At 34.9% G+C, this 15,459-nt stretch overlaps 1 protein-coding gene across 4 annotated transcripts in view; it reads right to left on the reverse strand.

The window, feature by feature from the left end:
• Positions 1–15,459, reverse strand: part of Rbpj (recombination signal binding protein for immunoglobulin kappa J region) — a 105,960-nt gene that overhangs the window by 24,251 nt on the left and 66,250 nt on the right. For all 4 annotated transcript variants that reach the window (XM_004624522.2, XM_023699193.1, XM_023699189.1 and 1 more), the window contains one exon: positions 13,690–13,734. In XM_004624522.2, the coding sequence (XP_004624579.1) occupies positions 13,690–13,734 (45 nt within the window). The remainder of the gene's footprint in view (positions 1–13,689; positions 13,735–15,459) is intronic.

A 15,459-nucleotide genomic window follows, 5' to 3' on the forward strand; every position in this document is an offset into this window, starting at 1 on the left:
GAAAACTTGGATTAAACTTCAAAACAACTTTTTTTTTTTTTTTTTTTGGTGGAACCGGGGATTGAACTCAGGCCCTTGCGTTTGCCAGGGAAGCGCTTATTCCACTGAGCCATCTCCCCAGCCCCAAAACAACTATTAAGTCCAAGTACAAACTACTCTATTTATTAAGCAAATATTCTACAAAATGTTCAATATCACAAATATATGTATTCATCCAATTATTCGACTAAGAAATATTATGTAGTATAAAGAGACCAAACCCAGTGCAAATCAAAACTGTAACAAGTCTGATTCAGCAGAAATCCAATTCTTCAGGTGTTTTTACACATCACAAAATTTAAAGGATGCTTCAAAAATAGTAACAGGAAATTATTTTATTAAATTTAAATATTCCATTTGTTTTATAAAAACAAATATAAGAGCAGGCCAAATAGCTTGGAGCCGGGGGTTTGATCCCCAGGCCTGCCATGCCAGCCCGCCCCTGGGGGCGCACTGAGATGGCGGTTGAGACTGGATGGCATGGTGGTGCACGCCTGTAATCCTAGCTCTTGGGAGGGTGCAAACAGGTGGATCACTACGAGTCTGATCTAGTAGAGAGACCCTGAACACCCTGTAGACCCTTCCTTAATATACAAAAATAAATAAATAAAATGTAAGGGGGCAGCCATATGCAATAGCACTAAGTGATTAAACATGAGAAATCTCCATCCGTAACTGCTACACAGTAAGAGGCCTCAGGACATCATTCATGCAATCTTGATCTGAAAACTGGACATAGCACCACTTACCTAACACAGGTAACACACAGGTATTAATGAGACAACCTAGGTGACAACATTTACATTTACTAATTAGAAAAATCTGCAGCTATAGGAAATGGCAAGTAATATGAGGATACACATTGAGAACTAATCTTTAACTCTGAAAGAGAAACTCAAGGTCGAAACAATGGAATACAAGGATCCACAACTATATACAAAAAGCATGAAAATAAGGGACCACCAACATAAAGGAAGGGGTACATGGTAAAGGACTACATGCTGGGAAGAGTTTCTTCAACAGGAAATGAAAGCATAAGGCACTAAAGGACTTGCTAGTAGTGCATGTGGTCAAGACACTATGAACTCCACACTGGGTAAGTGAACTCTTGGCAGAGGAGTAAGGTAATAGCAACCACAGCAGCTAATGATTCTTGAGTATTTACTATGTGCCAGCTCCCAAACTAAGCACTTTAAATGTAAAAAATGTTGTACCTAATTTAACTTCATAATTCAAAAAACATAGTGCACTTCCAAGGACTTGCCCGAGGGCCTGCAATGCACAAGTGGTGGTCAGGAACTGAAATAACCCTGGAAGATTCTAGAGATGAGTAGATCAAACTGTGAAAGGTCTTCAAAATTGGACATTGGTAAACTTAAAATGCTAAGTATAAAAATTTAAGTAGTTTTAATTATCACTCCATGAGATGACGATAAAAATGGTATGTGAGGGGCGGGAATATAGCTCAGTGGCACAAGTGTTTGCCTGGTAAGGACAAGGTCCTAAGTTGAATTCAGAATATAAAAAAATGGTAGGTAATAAAATGTTAATATATTTAAGGAAAACTGAAAATTTACTAAAGAAGAAAAAAGGAAAAACAAACAAACAAATAATCCACCCTTTAGTGAACTGTGACCAGATCATCACACAATTCTCTACCCATCACAGAAAATCATGCTGCGAACCTGGATTTTCAGTCTAACTCAGAGACTTATATTACATTGAATGAAAGGTCTTGAGAGTTTTTATTTTTTATTTCATTTATTTTTTTCATTTGTGTATTTGGTACAGGGTCTCACTATGCAGATGGCACTCATGCGGACCCTCCTGTTTTCAGCCTCCCCAAGCACTGGGATTACAGGTGTGCGCCACCATGCCCGGACTTGGTGACCAGCTAAGTGCACCCCATGGGCAGGGCTGGGGTGACATGCAGAATTGGGGATCAAACCCTGGTCCCTGTGCTTGCCAAAGCAGGCACTTAGTCCTCTGAGCTGTCTCGCTGGCCCAAGTTCTTGAGAGCTTTTAAACAAAGAATTTCTTTTTGAGTTAGTTACTTTTAGAGAAAAATCTGAAGAAGAAAAAAAAAATCCTAAAAAGCATACAAACAAGCACTTAGAAAGGTTTTCACACTAAAGACGTAACAGAAAATAGTGGGGATAGAAGACTGTAAAAATTATGCACTCTTTACATATTTTGTTTTAGGAGAAGCAGCTGTGTTAATATACTCTGTTGCCAAATGTCTACTCTGAAGCGCCCCTGATAGCTCTGCTTCAGAAATGTACACAAGCCTGTTGGAAACATCTACTGACAGAGTTCAAGAGAAGACCCTAGGCTGCAAAAGTGGGGTTTGCTGGTGCCAAGTGAAGCCATGAAGGTGAATAAAATCTTCCAGAAGTAAACTGCAGTGATAGAAAAATCAAGAAGAAATATATAAAAGGAAATGGAGAATTAGTGACAGGCTGTAGTTTTCAGCACACACAAGGTCCTAGGTTTGATCTCCAGCACTGCAAGAAAGAAGAAAGGATTGCTTAAGAGGTAAAACTATGACTTGTGTCCTTGCGTGCAGCAAAGCCTAGTGGATGCCAGCCGAGGAAGGCCATAAAGGAGAGTTGAAAGTCTAAAACCATCTATTCTATTTATGGCTAGTACAAGAGAAATAAATATTTGGAAATATCCAAAAGGAGGTGAAAAAAGCAGCTGACAATGGATAAGTTAAATGAAGATTAATGGTATAATTCTCTTTAACATTTTAAGGACACTAACAAGGACAGTATATTCTCTAACCTGCTTGGTCCTGGACAAGATAACAAAGATAAGCAATGGGAGACAGTGCTAAATTATCTGATGACCAAAGAGTTCAAGGTGTTTAAAAAACAAAAGCAAAGCCAGAAGAAAGTCAATAATAACCTGACAAAATCCCTGGCATCAAACTTGAAAAGCTCCTATTTGGATAATAGAAAATAGGAGAGAAAACAAAACACCAAACAAACAAAAAACCCTTCTCAAGTCAAAAATGTATTTCTCAAAGTAAATTCTATTTGCATTTATAGTCTCTATTATATCAATCAGACACTACAATACTTGACTGTATATTTATCAGGTTTCATGTTCACTTTCCTTATCTTCCCAAAGACACTACAAAGTCTTTAAGAGCAGAACTATATAATACCTGAGGCAGTCAGAAATCCTTTCTACAAAGAATGTATTAATTATAATCATTAAGAGAGCTAAAACTTAGCAATCACACTGTGCCAGTACTATCCTAAACATGTATTAACATACCCAACAACCTTGGGCGTGTACAGTTTTACAAAGCAGATTTTAGGGAGAGGTTAAGTAACTTCACTAAGTCTGGTGCTTGAGGACAAAATTATACTATCCAAAGTTCTGTAATGGTTAAGAGCACAACTTTGGTTTGAAACAGAGGGGAGCCTGACTCTCAACCTGTTATTTATTAAACTGTGAGCTTTTATCTTATAAAATCGTTACTGTGGAAAAAATTAAAATGTTAGCCCCACACCCAACATAGAGCACCTGTTGGTAGACTCTAGCTTTGTTTCCTTAAAAAGGCACTTTAATCTCTTAACACAGGGTGCAGGGAACCAGGACTTCCACAAAAGGACCTAGGCAAGAATGATCAGGCATCTTATCCAACTTGCAAAGTGCAATTTCTGCAAAGTCCACATGTGAGCAGCACACCTAGTTTTCTTCCTTGTGAAGATTCACTGAGTGAATGCTGTGCCCTAGGCACTGGGCACTGTAGTAGTTTCCAGCATTGAAAATAACTCTTAGCAGCAGTTAGGATCATTTCAGGATTTTATGATGAATTCAAGGCAAGAGCTCTGATTTTCCTTGTATCTTTCCAGCACATACTTAGAATGTAAACTTCTGACCAAACAATTAGAGCCTCAAGGTAATCATTAGTAATAGTTGTCTGAGACAGAAACTTGCCAAATAGTTTCTTTCAATATGAAAAACAAAATGTTTTATTAATAGAATATTAAACATTAAGAATTATGTTTTCTGGCAATTAATGCTTGATAAATGATTTTTGCACCTTAAGTAGTCATTAAACATAGATGACATACTCTAAAAAAACACAAGCAGTAAATCCTGTGGAACAACAGCCCATATACTTTCATCTAAAGAGAACAGAGTTTCTATTTTAGCACTATTAATACCTGGACATAGTAACTACTGTGGGAGAATGTCTCTACCATCTATCCAGAAGCTTTCATTCTTCCTCAAATTGTGACAATCAAAAAATGTCTCCTGAGGCCAACCATAGTGGCACTTGTCTCAGCATTTGGGAGACTGAGGAAGGAAGATCGCCACAAGTTTGAGGCCAGCCTAGGCTACACAGTGAGCAAAAAGCCATCATGAACTACATAAGGAGACCCTGTCTGGAAAAAAAAAAAAAAAGAAAGAAAGAAAATATTCCAATACTGTCAAATGCTGAGGCAGACAGCACAGTAAGGTGGTATTATATGGGCTGAAAACTCATAGTGAAAACCAGGAGTATTCCAATAATAAGGTGACACTAACATCTTTAATTTTTAAAGGAAATTGCAAAACAGAATGACATTCTGAACTTTTAAATCAATTAGATATACTGCAAAGTAGATGTTCAATAAAGTTTTTATAAAACCCTCCTTCACAATTGGACTCAGAGAAAGTTAAAACTTCAGGAATCTCGGCTGGACTTCAACTTCTGCTGCCAAAAGGCAACTAGCTTACACAAACTTCCTTCTCCTCCCCAAAGACACTCCTCAAGGAACGATCCTACTTTTTGCCAGATTCTGGCAATTTTAACTTTTGTACTCTCAAACACTTCTCAAGTCCAGCTTAACAATTGCAATAGTTTATTATGCAGAATGCCCTCTCAAGCAAATTATACTGAAATTAGGTAAAACCAATTCTTTCACCACAAGACTACTCAAAGTCTTAAATTTTTAAGAGGATATTTATATGGTTCATATTTCTAACTATTAAAACTATTATTTGTTTTTCCCCAGAGAAGCTTTGAGAAATACTGCTTCCCCATGGGCAAATTTGGCAACTGACAGTCCGGGGATAGTACCCACAGTCAACAAAAACCTAAGGCACTGATAATACTCATGTAGCATTAAGGCTGCTTTGCTAGAGTTTGTATCTATTGGTGATCAAAACCAAGCAACAGTGGGAGTCTTACTCTAGGGAGATGCATACAAATATCATTCCCATTCCTATGATAAAAGTAGAATTAGTACAAGTATTTTAGTGGAGATATAAGTAAACTGTCGCACTTTAACAAACTCGTTTTTTCCCCTTCCAAAAAGCCACAGGCTATTAGATTGTGAGTAATAGAACACTTCTGTGTTCTATCACTTTCAAAGTTTGAGAATAAACCATTTTGATGCTTATTTAAAGCTTCCAAGAAAAATCGGAGACTGGAGGAAGATAAGAACATACAACAGTGGTGGGTATTGACAAATGCTGGTCATTACTTATGCAGCCCTGACTGATACCAACCTGGCTTCTCCACCTTCAGGGACAGTATAGCCCCTTCCTACTCTATCCCATTTTCTTCTTTCCACAGGATGTGCTACATACGTGTGACTAATTAAAGTTGAATTTTGGTTTAAGCTACTTTCATATGAATTTTTACCATTTATAAAGTACTGACTAATAACTATGCAAGGTAAAAGTCAGGTATTACTAGAAATGTAAAAGATTAACTTTTGGTTTCGACTTTAAATTCATTTCACATCCACCTAATTTATATGGTGTTTACCACCAGTGTTGTCCTATAGTAAAAAAAAAAAAGGAGAATCTATTTATGGTTAGGGTTATACAGAAATTTTCTATGCCTACTAGTAAAAGTTCAAAACAAAACTAACCTGACAATATAAATGTAATTTTAAAAGATTAATAGTTTAATAAACCTTAACCAAATTCTCCCCCAGTAGATACACTAATTGCTTACAGAATATTTTTAAAGTATAATACTTACATTTTTAAGCTTTGTTAATATTTAATTATAATATAATTAATGTACTTATTTTAAAGTGCACAATGTGGTTAGTTTTGGCATGTGTATATACAGCAGCATCACAATCAAAATAAAGACATTCACAATTCCCAGTTTTCTGCTTCTTTGTAATCCTTCTCTTGCCTCTCCCTATCTGCTTTCAGTCATTGCAGATTAGTTCACGTTCTCAAGAATCTTATAATAATGGAATCATACAGCATACGCTCTTTCCTGATTTCTTTACAAAATCAAGCATAATTAGCATGACATTGATATGCTACTGTATGTATCCAGATTTCATTCCATTTTTACTGCTAAACACAAATTCACTGTAGACTATACTACACTTGGATGACCCACTCACCTGTTGGCTGACATCTGAGATATGCACATAAGGCCACTGAAACTAAAGCTAGAATGAACACTTGGGTTCCAGCCTTTGTATTTATGTTTCCATTTTTCTTGACTAAACATATAGGAATGGCTAGGCTATAGAGCAGGTATATGTCAAACCCTTTTAAGAAAGTGTCAACTATTTTCCCAAAATGAATGTATGATTTTGTGTACCTACTGCCAGTGTATGAAACCACTGCTTGATTCCACATGGTCTAATCAATCCTTCAAATTTTAGAAGGGTGGTATTTCCCTGCTATACACCAAATGTGTCCCTGAAAAAAAACCTTAAGCTGAAAACAAATCTGCAATGTTGTGGTACCTGGAAGTGGTACACTTGAGAAGAGATTTGGTCATGAGGGAGCAGCCCTCACAAATGAAATAAGAGCTTTCTACTGTCTGCTAGTTGAGGATACAGAAAGATGTTCAAGAACCAGCCCCAACTACATGTCACTTCTGCCAGTGTCTTAACTATGGATGTCAAAATCTCCAGAACTATGAGAAATGAGTTTGTGCTTTACACTAACACAACCTAGAGTAAGCAAGTCTAGCAGCCTTAAGAAACTAAGATAATAATGGGGTTGTAATTTGCATTTCTTTAGTGGTTATTTATCATATACATAACATCCTTTGAAAAATTATCAGTTCAAGTAATTTCCCCCTTTAAAAGTTATTTCCTAATTATTAACTTTTGAGAGTACTTTTCATTGTCTATAACTATTTTTCATTGTCATGAACTAAAATGAATTAAAATTCATGAGTTTTTCTTTCCATAGATTGTTGTTTCAGTGTTATATCTAAGAACTCTGCTTCATCTAAGATCACAAATATTTTCAGCTATATTTTCTTTTAAAAGTTGTGTAATTTGAACTTTTATAATTAGGTCCATTAATTCAGTTTTAATTTTTTTATATGGGTATGTATGGATTGAAGTTACTTTGTGTGCAGGGTAGGAGAGGTGAAACATAACTGCTCTGTATCCAACTGTTAAAAAACTACGAAAACTGCTTTTAAGTCTTGATTGAAAAACAATGACCTTAAGAACTACTTCTGGCTATTATTCTGACATAAGACCTACACCAACACTGCTTTTTAAAGTTTTGAAATTAAGGTTTGTGTGTGTGTGCAGGGTCTCACTATGCAGCTCAGACTCATAGTGATTCTCTTCACTTCAGCCTCCCTAGTGCTGGGATTACAAGCGTGTACCACCACACCTGGACTCCATTGCCGGCTCAGCGTACCTGGGGGCGGGGCGGGGCTGGTGTGGCATGCAGTGCCAGGGATCAAACCCTGGTCCCTGCGCTTACTTAGCAAGTGCTTAGTCTGCTGAGCAGTACCGCTGGCCCTAAAAATGCTTTTGAAATTAATTATTTTTAAGTTCTTGTTGCTGTTTTTCAAGATTATTTTCGCTATTCTACATTATCTACATTTCCATAATGCATTTTAGAAACTGCTTATCAACTGCAACCCAAAAAGCCTGTTGGGATCCTACCTAAGATTGTGCTAAACCCACATCAATATGGGAGAACTGACATTGTAACAAAATGAAAAACATTTACTTATGAATTGAAGTTCTCCCAGAAATATCTGGTAGTTTTCAGGGTGGAATTGGCACATCTCTGGTCAATTTTCCTCTAACAATTAGATACTTTATTATGAATGATACTATATTATAAATGTGAATTTCTCATTTTTATTTACTAGCATATGGAAACACAATGCAGTTTTAATGTTCATCATGTATTCCCTACCTTGCTAAACACACTTATTCATTCTAATGGTTTTTTAAAAAGATTCCATGCAATGTTCTACACAGGTGACTGTGGCATCTGCAAATAAAGATCACCTTATTTCTTCCAATTTGAGTGCTTTTAATTTCATTTTCTCATCTTACTGTAATGATCAGAAACTCAAAAATGGTGTTTAACAGGCAACATAAGAGCGGACATCCTCCTTTGCTCCTGATTTAACAGGGGAGGATTCAGGCTTCCATTAGTAAGCATGATATACTATATGTTTTATTTTTTATATGTGTTCTTTATCAGGATGAGCAAATTCCCTTAGTTTGCTAAAATATTTTTGTCAAGAATGCCCAAGAGTTTTATAGGGGCTGGGGAGATAGCTCAGTGGCACAGTACCTGCCTGGTAAGCACAAGGTCCTGAGCTCTATTTCTGGTATCAAAAAAAGAAAAACCGTGTTTCCTAAATTCCTTAAAATGAACTTTTTGGGTCAGCGAGATAGTTCAGTAGACTAAGTGCTTGCTTAGGCAAGCGCAGGGATCTGGATCCCACACCACCACCTCATGCGGGGAGTCCGGGCATGGTGGCACACACCTATAATCCCAGCGCTGGTGAGACTCAAAACAGGAGGGCCACTACAAGTCCAAGCTGTATAGGAGACCCTCTATCAAACGCATTAAAAAAAAATTTCATTTATCCAATATAATTTTTCTTTTTCTCTGTTACTGTAATGAATCATAATGACTGTTTTCCTCTTCAAAAATAAATCTCAGTAGGTGATAAGTAGACCTTAAATATAGTTGGATTTCACTGGAAAATTCATAGTTTTGCATGTTTGCTCAATAATGGATATTAGTTTATATATTTACTTTCTTAAAATACCTTTGGTTTCTTTTAGTAACGGAAACACAGTCTTCACAATGTGCTAGGAAATATGTGCTGCTCTCCAACTTCTTGAAAAGTATAATCATGGCATGTTTTGTTTTCTTCCATATTTTGTAGAATTCAATAGTAAAGCTACCTGGGCCCACACTTTCCTGTCAGAAGATTTATAATAACAAATTCAATTTCTTCAGATACGTTCAGGTTACTCTTTTCTTCACGTAAGTTTAGATAATTTGCTAGTTTCAGGGAATGTTTCCATTTCTTTAAAAGCTTTGAATGCTTGACAAAATATTAATTTTAATATTTGCTTGTTCTCCTTTACATATCTATAGAATCTCACTGATGTAATCTTTTTTTCTTGATGCTAGTAATGTATACAGAGCCAGATTTCTATGTAGCATGTTAGTCCTTCTGCTCAAAGGATTTCTTACAGCACTGTAACTGATGTTTGTAATGAATTCTTTCTGTTCTTAATGTGTCCTTAAAGTCATTCTTTAGCCTTTACTAGGTAGAGAATTCGAGGTTGGCAGGTATTTTCCCACTTCGAGCACTTAAAAGCTCATACTCTATTTTCTTATCCACAGTAAGTTTCAGATGAAAATCGTGTTTGTTCTCATTTTTTTCTTTTGTAAAATATGTCTTTCATCTGTTTTTTTTTTTCATAAGATTTTTCTCTTTAGAACTAGTTTTAATCAAATTATGTGTTCCAATGTAGTTTTATACTTGAGATTCACTGAGTTTCTTGGATGTGTGGTATTAAAAGTTTTTAATGAAACTTAGAAAAATTTCAGCCATTATTTCTTCACATACTGTTTTAATCATACTGTCTCCTTCAAGGAGTCCATTCCCATGTATATGAGGACACTTAGAAGACAGACCACAGCTTACTAATGCTTTCCTTTTCCCTCATATTTTTTCTCCTGTGTGCATCATTTTAGATAATTTGTATTGCTATGTCTTCAAATGCACTAATTGCTCCTTGGCCCATTCGGAAATTAAACTCATCAAGTGTATTTTCACCTTAAATATTATTCTCATCTCCACAAATCTGAATTGTGTCTCTCTTAAAATTTATAAGTATGCCTATTCCATAATGTTACTGAATTTATTCTCTTCTCTAGCTCAGCCAATAAGCAGGACCTCACTTGTTTTAAACACAAAATCATATTCCAATATACACATATTGTCTATGCCTTCTTTTGTGCTATCATAGAGTTGACTTATACCACAGAGATTATGTGGCTCACAGAATCTAATATACTATCTGGTCATTTTCTTAATGATTAATCTCAACTCCAATATTGGGGTTTTGAGGGTTGCACTTTTTTTATTCTTGAGCTTGTTCTGTTATACATTAACATAGTTTGACCTTTTCAATTGTGCTTTATGTTTGTTATGTGAAAACAGAGCATCATTTGATCTGGGCCTAATTTTTTAATGAAGCAAAACCCTTCTGAGTACTTTAGATGATACTCCATAATTACAAGATTTTTTCCTCTGGCCATTCAAAACAGGCACAGTCATAGCCCTAAAATGAGTTTTAGGGATGGGCTCCTCTAATTCTCCTGGAGCCCATTCTCCCACAACGGGTAATTTTTTCACATATATGCGCTGATCAAGACCCACCTAAAAACGAAAAGAAGCTCTGCAGTCTTGGGGATTCTTTCCCCTTCAGGTCTTATCCTTGTGAACTCAGCTCTCCTGGATTCTATTCATTCCCTGTCTCATGTGAAAACCCCTTTCCATATCCCAGCCTGGAAACAGGCACAACGCTAAGGCAATCATAGGGCTCATCTCATTAGTTTCTTCTTTCTTGGGAATCACTGCCCTTCCCTGTTTGATGCTCAGTATCACAAAACTACTGTTTCAAATATTCTGCTTTTTCACGGTTACAGGTTAGAGAATAATTCAAGTTCCTATTATTCCATCTTAGCCAGAAGTGGTAGTTCTAAGTGCTACTAAAATTTTCTAAACAGAGGAAAATCATTTAAAGGGTAAATGATACAAAAATCACAATAAAGAGACTACATTACTATATGTATTTAGGGAAAGAAAGAAAAATTTCATTACAAAGTTTATTATATATCTTTTATAGATGTATCCATTGAAGTAATTTAGTCGCCAAAAACTATCATTCAAAGCTGTTTCAACTTAACTGTGGTAATATTATTTACCTTTTAAGTTTTAAATTTCAAAATGCCTATTTAAATATAGAAAATTTATTGATCAGAATTTATTTAACAGGTACATAAAAATAATGGAAATACATTTACATGAACCCATGAGACAAGTTGTAATTTCCCAATATGTTTTATCTAGAATAGTTATATAATAGTTTTTAAATTTTAAAATAATTTTAAAGGTCACACAGAAAACTGGCAGAAGTAGAACTAGGAATTCCTAGTTACCTAGGCCCCTCAATTTTTAATATTTTATCCTATTTGTATGTTATATTTAACACATTAAAGAGCACTGGGGACATGCCACTTTATCCAAAATATTTCAATGTTTATTTCCTTTTAAAAAGGATATTCTTTTACAAATCACAATGATGTTGTCACTTAGAAAACAATAATATCTATTCTAAATATTTTACTCAAATTTTGTCAACTGTCTGACTAATGTCACTGCAGAAAATATGTCAACTCAAGCTTCATAAAAAAAGAAAACAAATTTTCCTACTTCAAGATTTACTTAAATATAGTTGTTTCACGTCTTTGGTCTCCTTTGATTTGGAGTAATTCCTTGGTCTTTCTTTTATATGATCTTGAGATTTTTGAAGAATAAACACTATGCAATATTTGATAGGTGTCCCTTAATTTTCATCTTATTCCAAAAGCAATAGTTTCTTCCTTGGGATACGTATGACATTTATTTGTCACTGCTGATGACACTGATGATTGTGCACTGTTACCGTTTTCCCTTTTTTGGTTGTCAGGAGTCACCTCAAGACTACATAAATGTTTAAGTTTTCAACAAACTTTAATTCAGAAGTTTAAGCAACTACTGATGATTTTGCTGGAAATAATTACTACATTTCAACCAATAGTGATTTCCTTAATTCCACAATCCTTCTACATTTGGTAGGTAGCATTCTCCTGTGAGGAAAAGTTACTCATTCCTCTATTTATGAGTTGTTTTTATAAATAATTTTATAATATTTTCATGGAGAGGGAGAGATAAATTATCTTTGTGCTGAGATAATTATCTCACTATAGGTTGTGTATCTGTTTTCCTAAATGCTTAGCACTAAAAGCAGTCTAAAGCTTACAGTTTTTCAGATTTTTGGTATATTTAGACACAATATAAGTTCTGAACATCCTAAATCCAAAAATCCAAAATGCTTCAAGAATCTAAAACTTCTTGAATACTGTGTCCGTACTCAATGCTTTGGGTTTTGGAGTATTTTAGATTTTCAGATTTCTAGAATAAGGATGTTCAACTCGCCAATACTGACTTCAGATTCATCTGATGATCAAGGTGAAGGAGTATCTTCAAACTGTCTCCCGTGTTCTGACAAGTCTCTCTCATTCTTTTACCAGTCAATTATTTAAATACAGGATGCCCACAGTTTGCATATTTTTTTCATTAATTTTTATTTTAAAAAACCCAGAAAGTATAAAAACAACAATTTTATGAAATACAAAAATCAATACAAAGACCAGGTGGTCGAAATGACACCTGCCTAAGTGGCACTCAGGTCTGTCAGTACATAAACAAGGTGCCCAAGTGACACTGGGGATAAACTGTTTTTGTTTTTTTTTTTCTTTTCAAAGTTTTATTGATAAACATATAGCAATGAGACAGTTTCAAATCAAATTGAAAGTATAGTTTCAACAAATAATACACTGCATATATTCTTCTTAGTGGTTAATTGCTGTACAAGATGCAGATGAGATAAACTGTTAAGTGGTTAAGTGCAACAGCTCTTTCAATGGTAGCAATGATTGGGAAATAACCTAAGGGATCATCAAGGAATGGTAAGAAGATGGAAGACCATGAGCCTTTGAAGAGAACTATAAAGGTAGAAGATATACATTGTAGGGCTAAACGGTACAGAACAACAGTAGCATACAAGATTTTAGCAGTAGCTCTATCACTTTGATTATGGAACTGGACTTACTTTACAATCCGTACTTAAACTTTAATCATTTTTAAAATAAATACTTTAATCTGTATAACTAAAATGTGTTACAGAACTAATTTTGTATCAGAGCAATTTATATTCTCATTAAAATGTATACAATTTTACATTTCCTTTAAAAAGGTAAAAATCTTGTTTTCTTTAAAATTCTTTTCAAAGAGCATTATTAAATCTTTTCAAGCCTCCCCTGTAATCAAAGAATTGTTACTGGCTCAACACAGCTAAATGTAGGAATCTTTAATGTTGCTGGCCTTGTTATAGTCACTATATTATAAAAATTACCACTTGAAAAGGTTTCAGCCTTTCTTTTTTAACTATATCTTCATACTCCTGTTTTCTTTTGTTTTTTGGAGGAGAAGATAGGAAAAAGGAATAAAACAAATAAGCCTGTAAAGTAGGTACCATATGGTAAAGATTTCTAAGAGCACAAGATCCTCACACACATACAAACTGGCTTAGAGCCTAATGTGATGCTTACCTAGTGAGTCGTTTAGGTGGAGGTGGAGGCCGCTCACCATATTTCCTGGGGGGAAAAGAAAAATATTTTTTAAAACTGGCTTATAACCTCTATAGTTAGCTTTATAGACCCCATAAAATTATCTTTATGACTGGATTTCAACCTTACTAAAGGAACAAAGAAAAGAATAATTCTCTAGCAGTTATCTCTAACTACAAATAACAAAATACACATTTTAAGAGGTTTTTTTAAAGAAAACAATACATCCTAAGTAGGTCTTGCACACCCCCTCTGAGCAAGCAGCAAACTGATGAGATGGAGAGACAGCTACCTCAGGAAAAAAAAAAAAAAACTAAAGACCACAGTCTCTCATAATCAGCAGTGGAGAAAAATGCTCTGAACCCAACATGTGGTCGGGTACAGGTCACAAGACTTTATCCTGTGTCAGAAACTAACCATACACTTTCTATACACTATCCTCTTTAATCACTGTAAAACAATTCTGTAAGGTGTATACTGGCCTCATCTCACAGATATAAAAACAACCTGTTCAATGCCATAAAATAAGTAGCAGGTTAAGCTAAGAATAAAACTAGTTCTCTATAGAGAACTAGTCTATATGGTCTGTGACCCTATGGATTAACACAGATGGAGAAATTCACTCAGAGCTGACAAGGAGAAAAGCTTAATAACATAATTCAGGCTGACATTACGGCAAAACATGGAGGGCAAAGACTGTAGAGCATGGGGCCGGGGAGATGACTCAGTGGAATAAGTGCTTCCCTGGCAAGCACAAGGGCCTGAGTTCAATCCCTGGTTCCGCAAAAAAAAAAAAAAAAAAAAGACTGTAGAGTAAGATTGGCTAAGTTCAAGCTCATGATTTGCCATTCTTTGTAACACAGTAGTTACTTGACTCTCCTGATCTGTAAAAAAAGACAGTGATTGACAAGAAAATTAAGTATGGCAATTAATGGTTTAATTTATATACTAAAAATATATAGAACAGGGCCTGGAATATAGTGAGTGCTCAATAAATGTTAGTAATTACCATTATAAAGTTATAAATAGCTAAGCCAAACGAATTAAAATAACTACAATGTTAATAAAAACAAGTATATAAAGAAAACATAGTTGCTTTTGTGATGACCTTGTATTTCCTCAGAAGCAGGACAATGTGTTTTTCTGAAACATGGTGAAGCCATGGCATTTGGAGAAAAATACCAATAAATATTTTTTGTTTTAACACAGGACTTCAGTTCTACCAGATAAATGACTTGTTCTCAGCAGTTTCTAGACTGTGCCGTATTCTGCAAAACTGTCCACTTTGAGGAAGTCTTTAGGTTCCTGCTCAGTTCATTTTGTTTAGTTTATTAAAAGCCATAAGATATTACGAATTCATAATTTATGGTATCTAAACATGAATATTTTATTTTTATTAAATTTTACTGAAATAGTGTAAAATAGTTTTAATTAAAATACCAGAAAATTCAAGGTTTTATAAGCAGAATTACTTTTGATTAGTTTTGATTTTATTCTACAGTGTACTTAATTTTTAAAAGTCAAGAAATAAAACAATGTTTAGTAATAACCATAACAAAGTAGCTAAAGACCATATGTTTAACTACTTAACTAATGACTGGTCTACATGATATGGAGTTAAAAGTGAAACTCTATTCCTGAACCTTCTGCCACAAGAAAATGATTTTGAAATCTCTAAAAATGATTAAGTGTAGCACCATAACATAATTACAACAGAATTGCCTTACGTAGGTAGATACAAAATATCATACA

This window comes from Octodon degus, unplaced genomic scaffold (genome assembly GCF_000260255.1).
Source record: "Octodon degus isolate 3935 unplaced genomic scaffold, OctDeg1.0 scaffold00006, whole genome shotgun sequence".
In the NCBI taxonomy this organism is placed as follows: Eukaryota; Metazoa; Chordata; class Mammalia; order Rodentia; family Octodontidae; genus Octodon; species Octodon degus.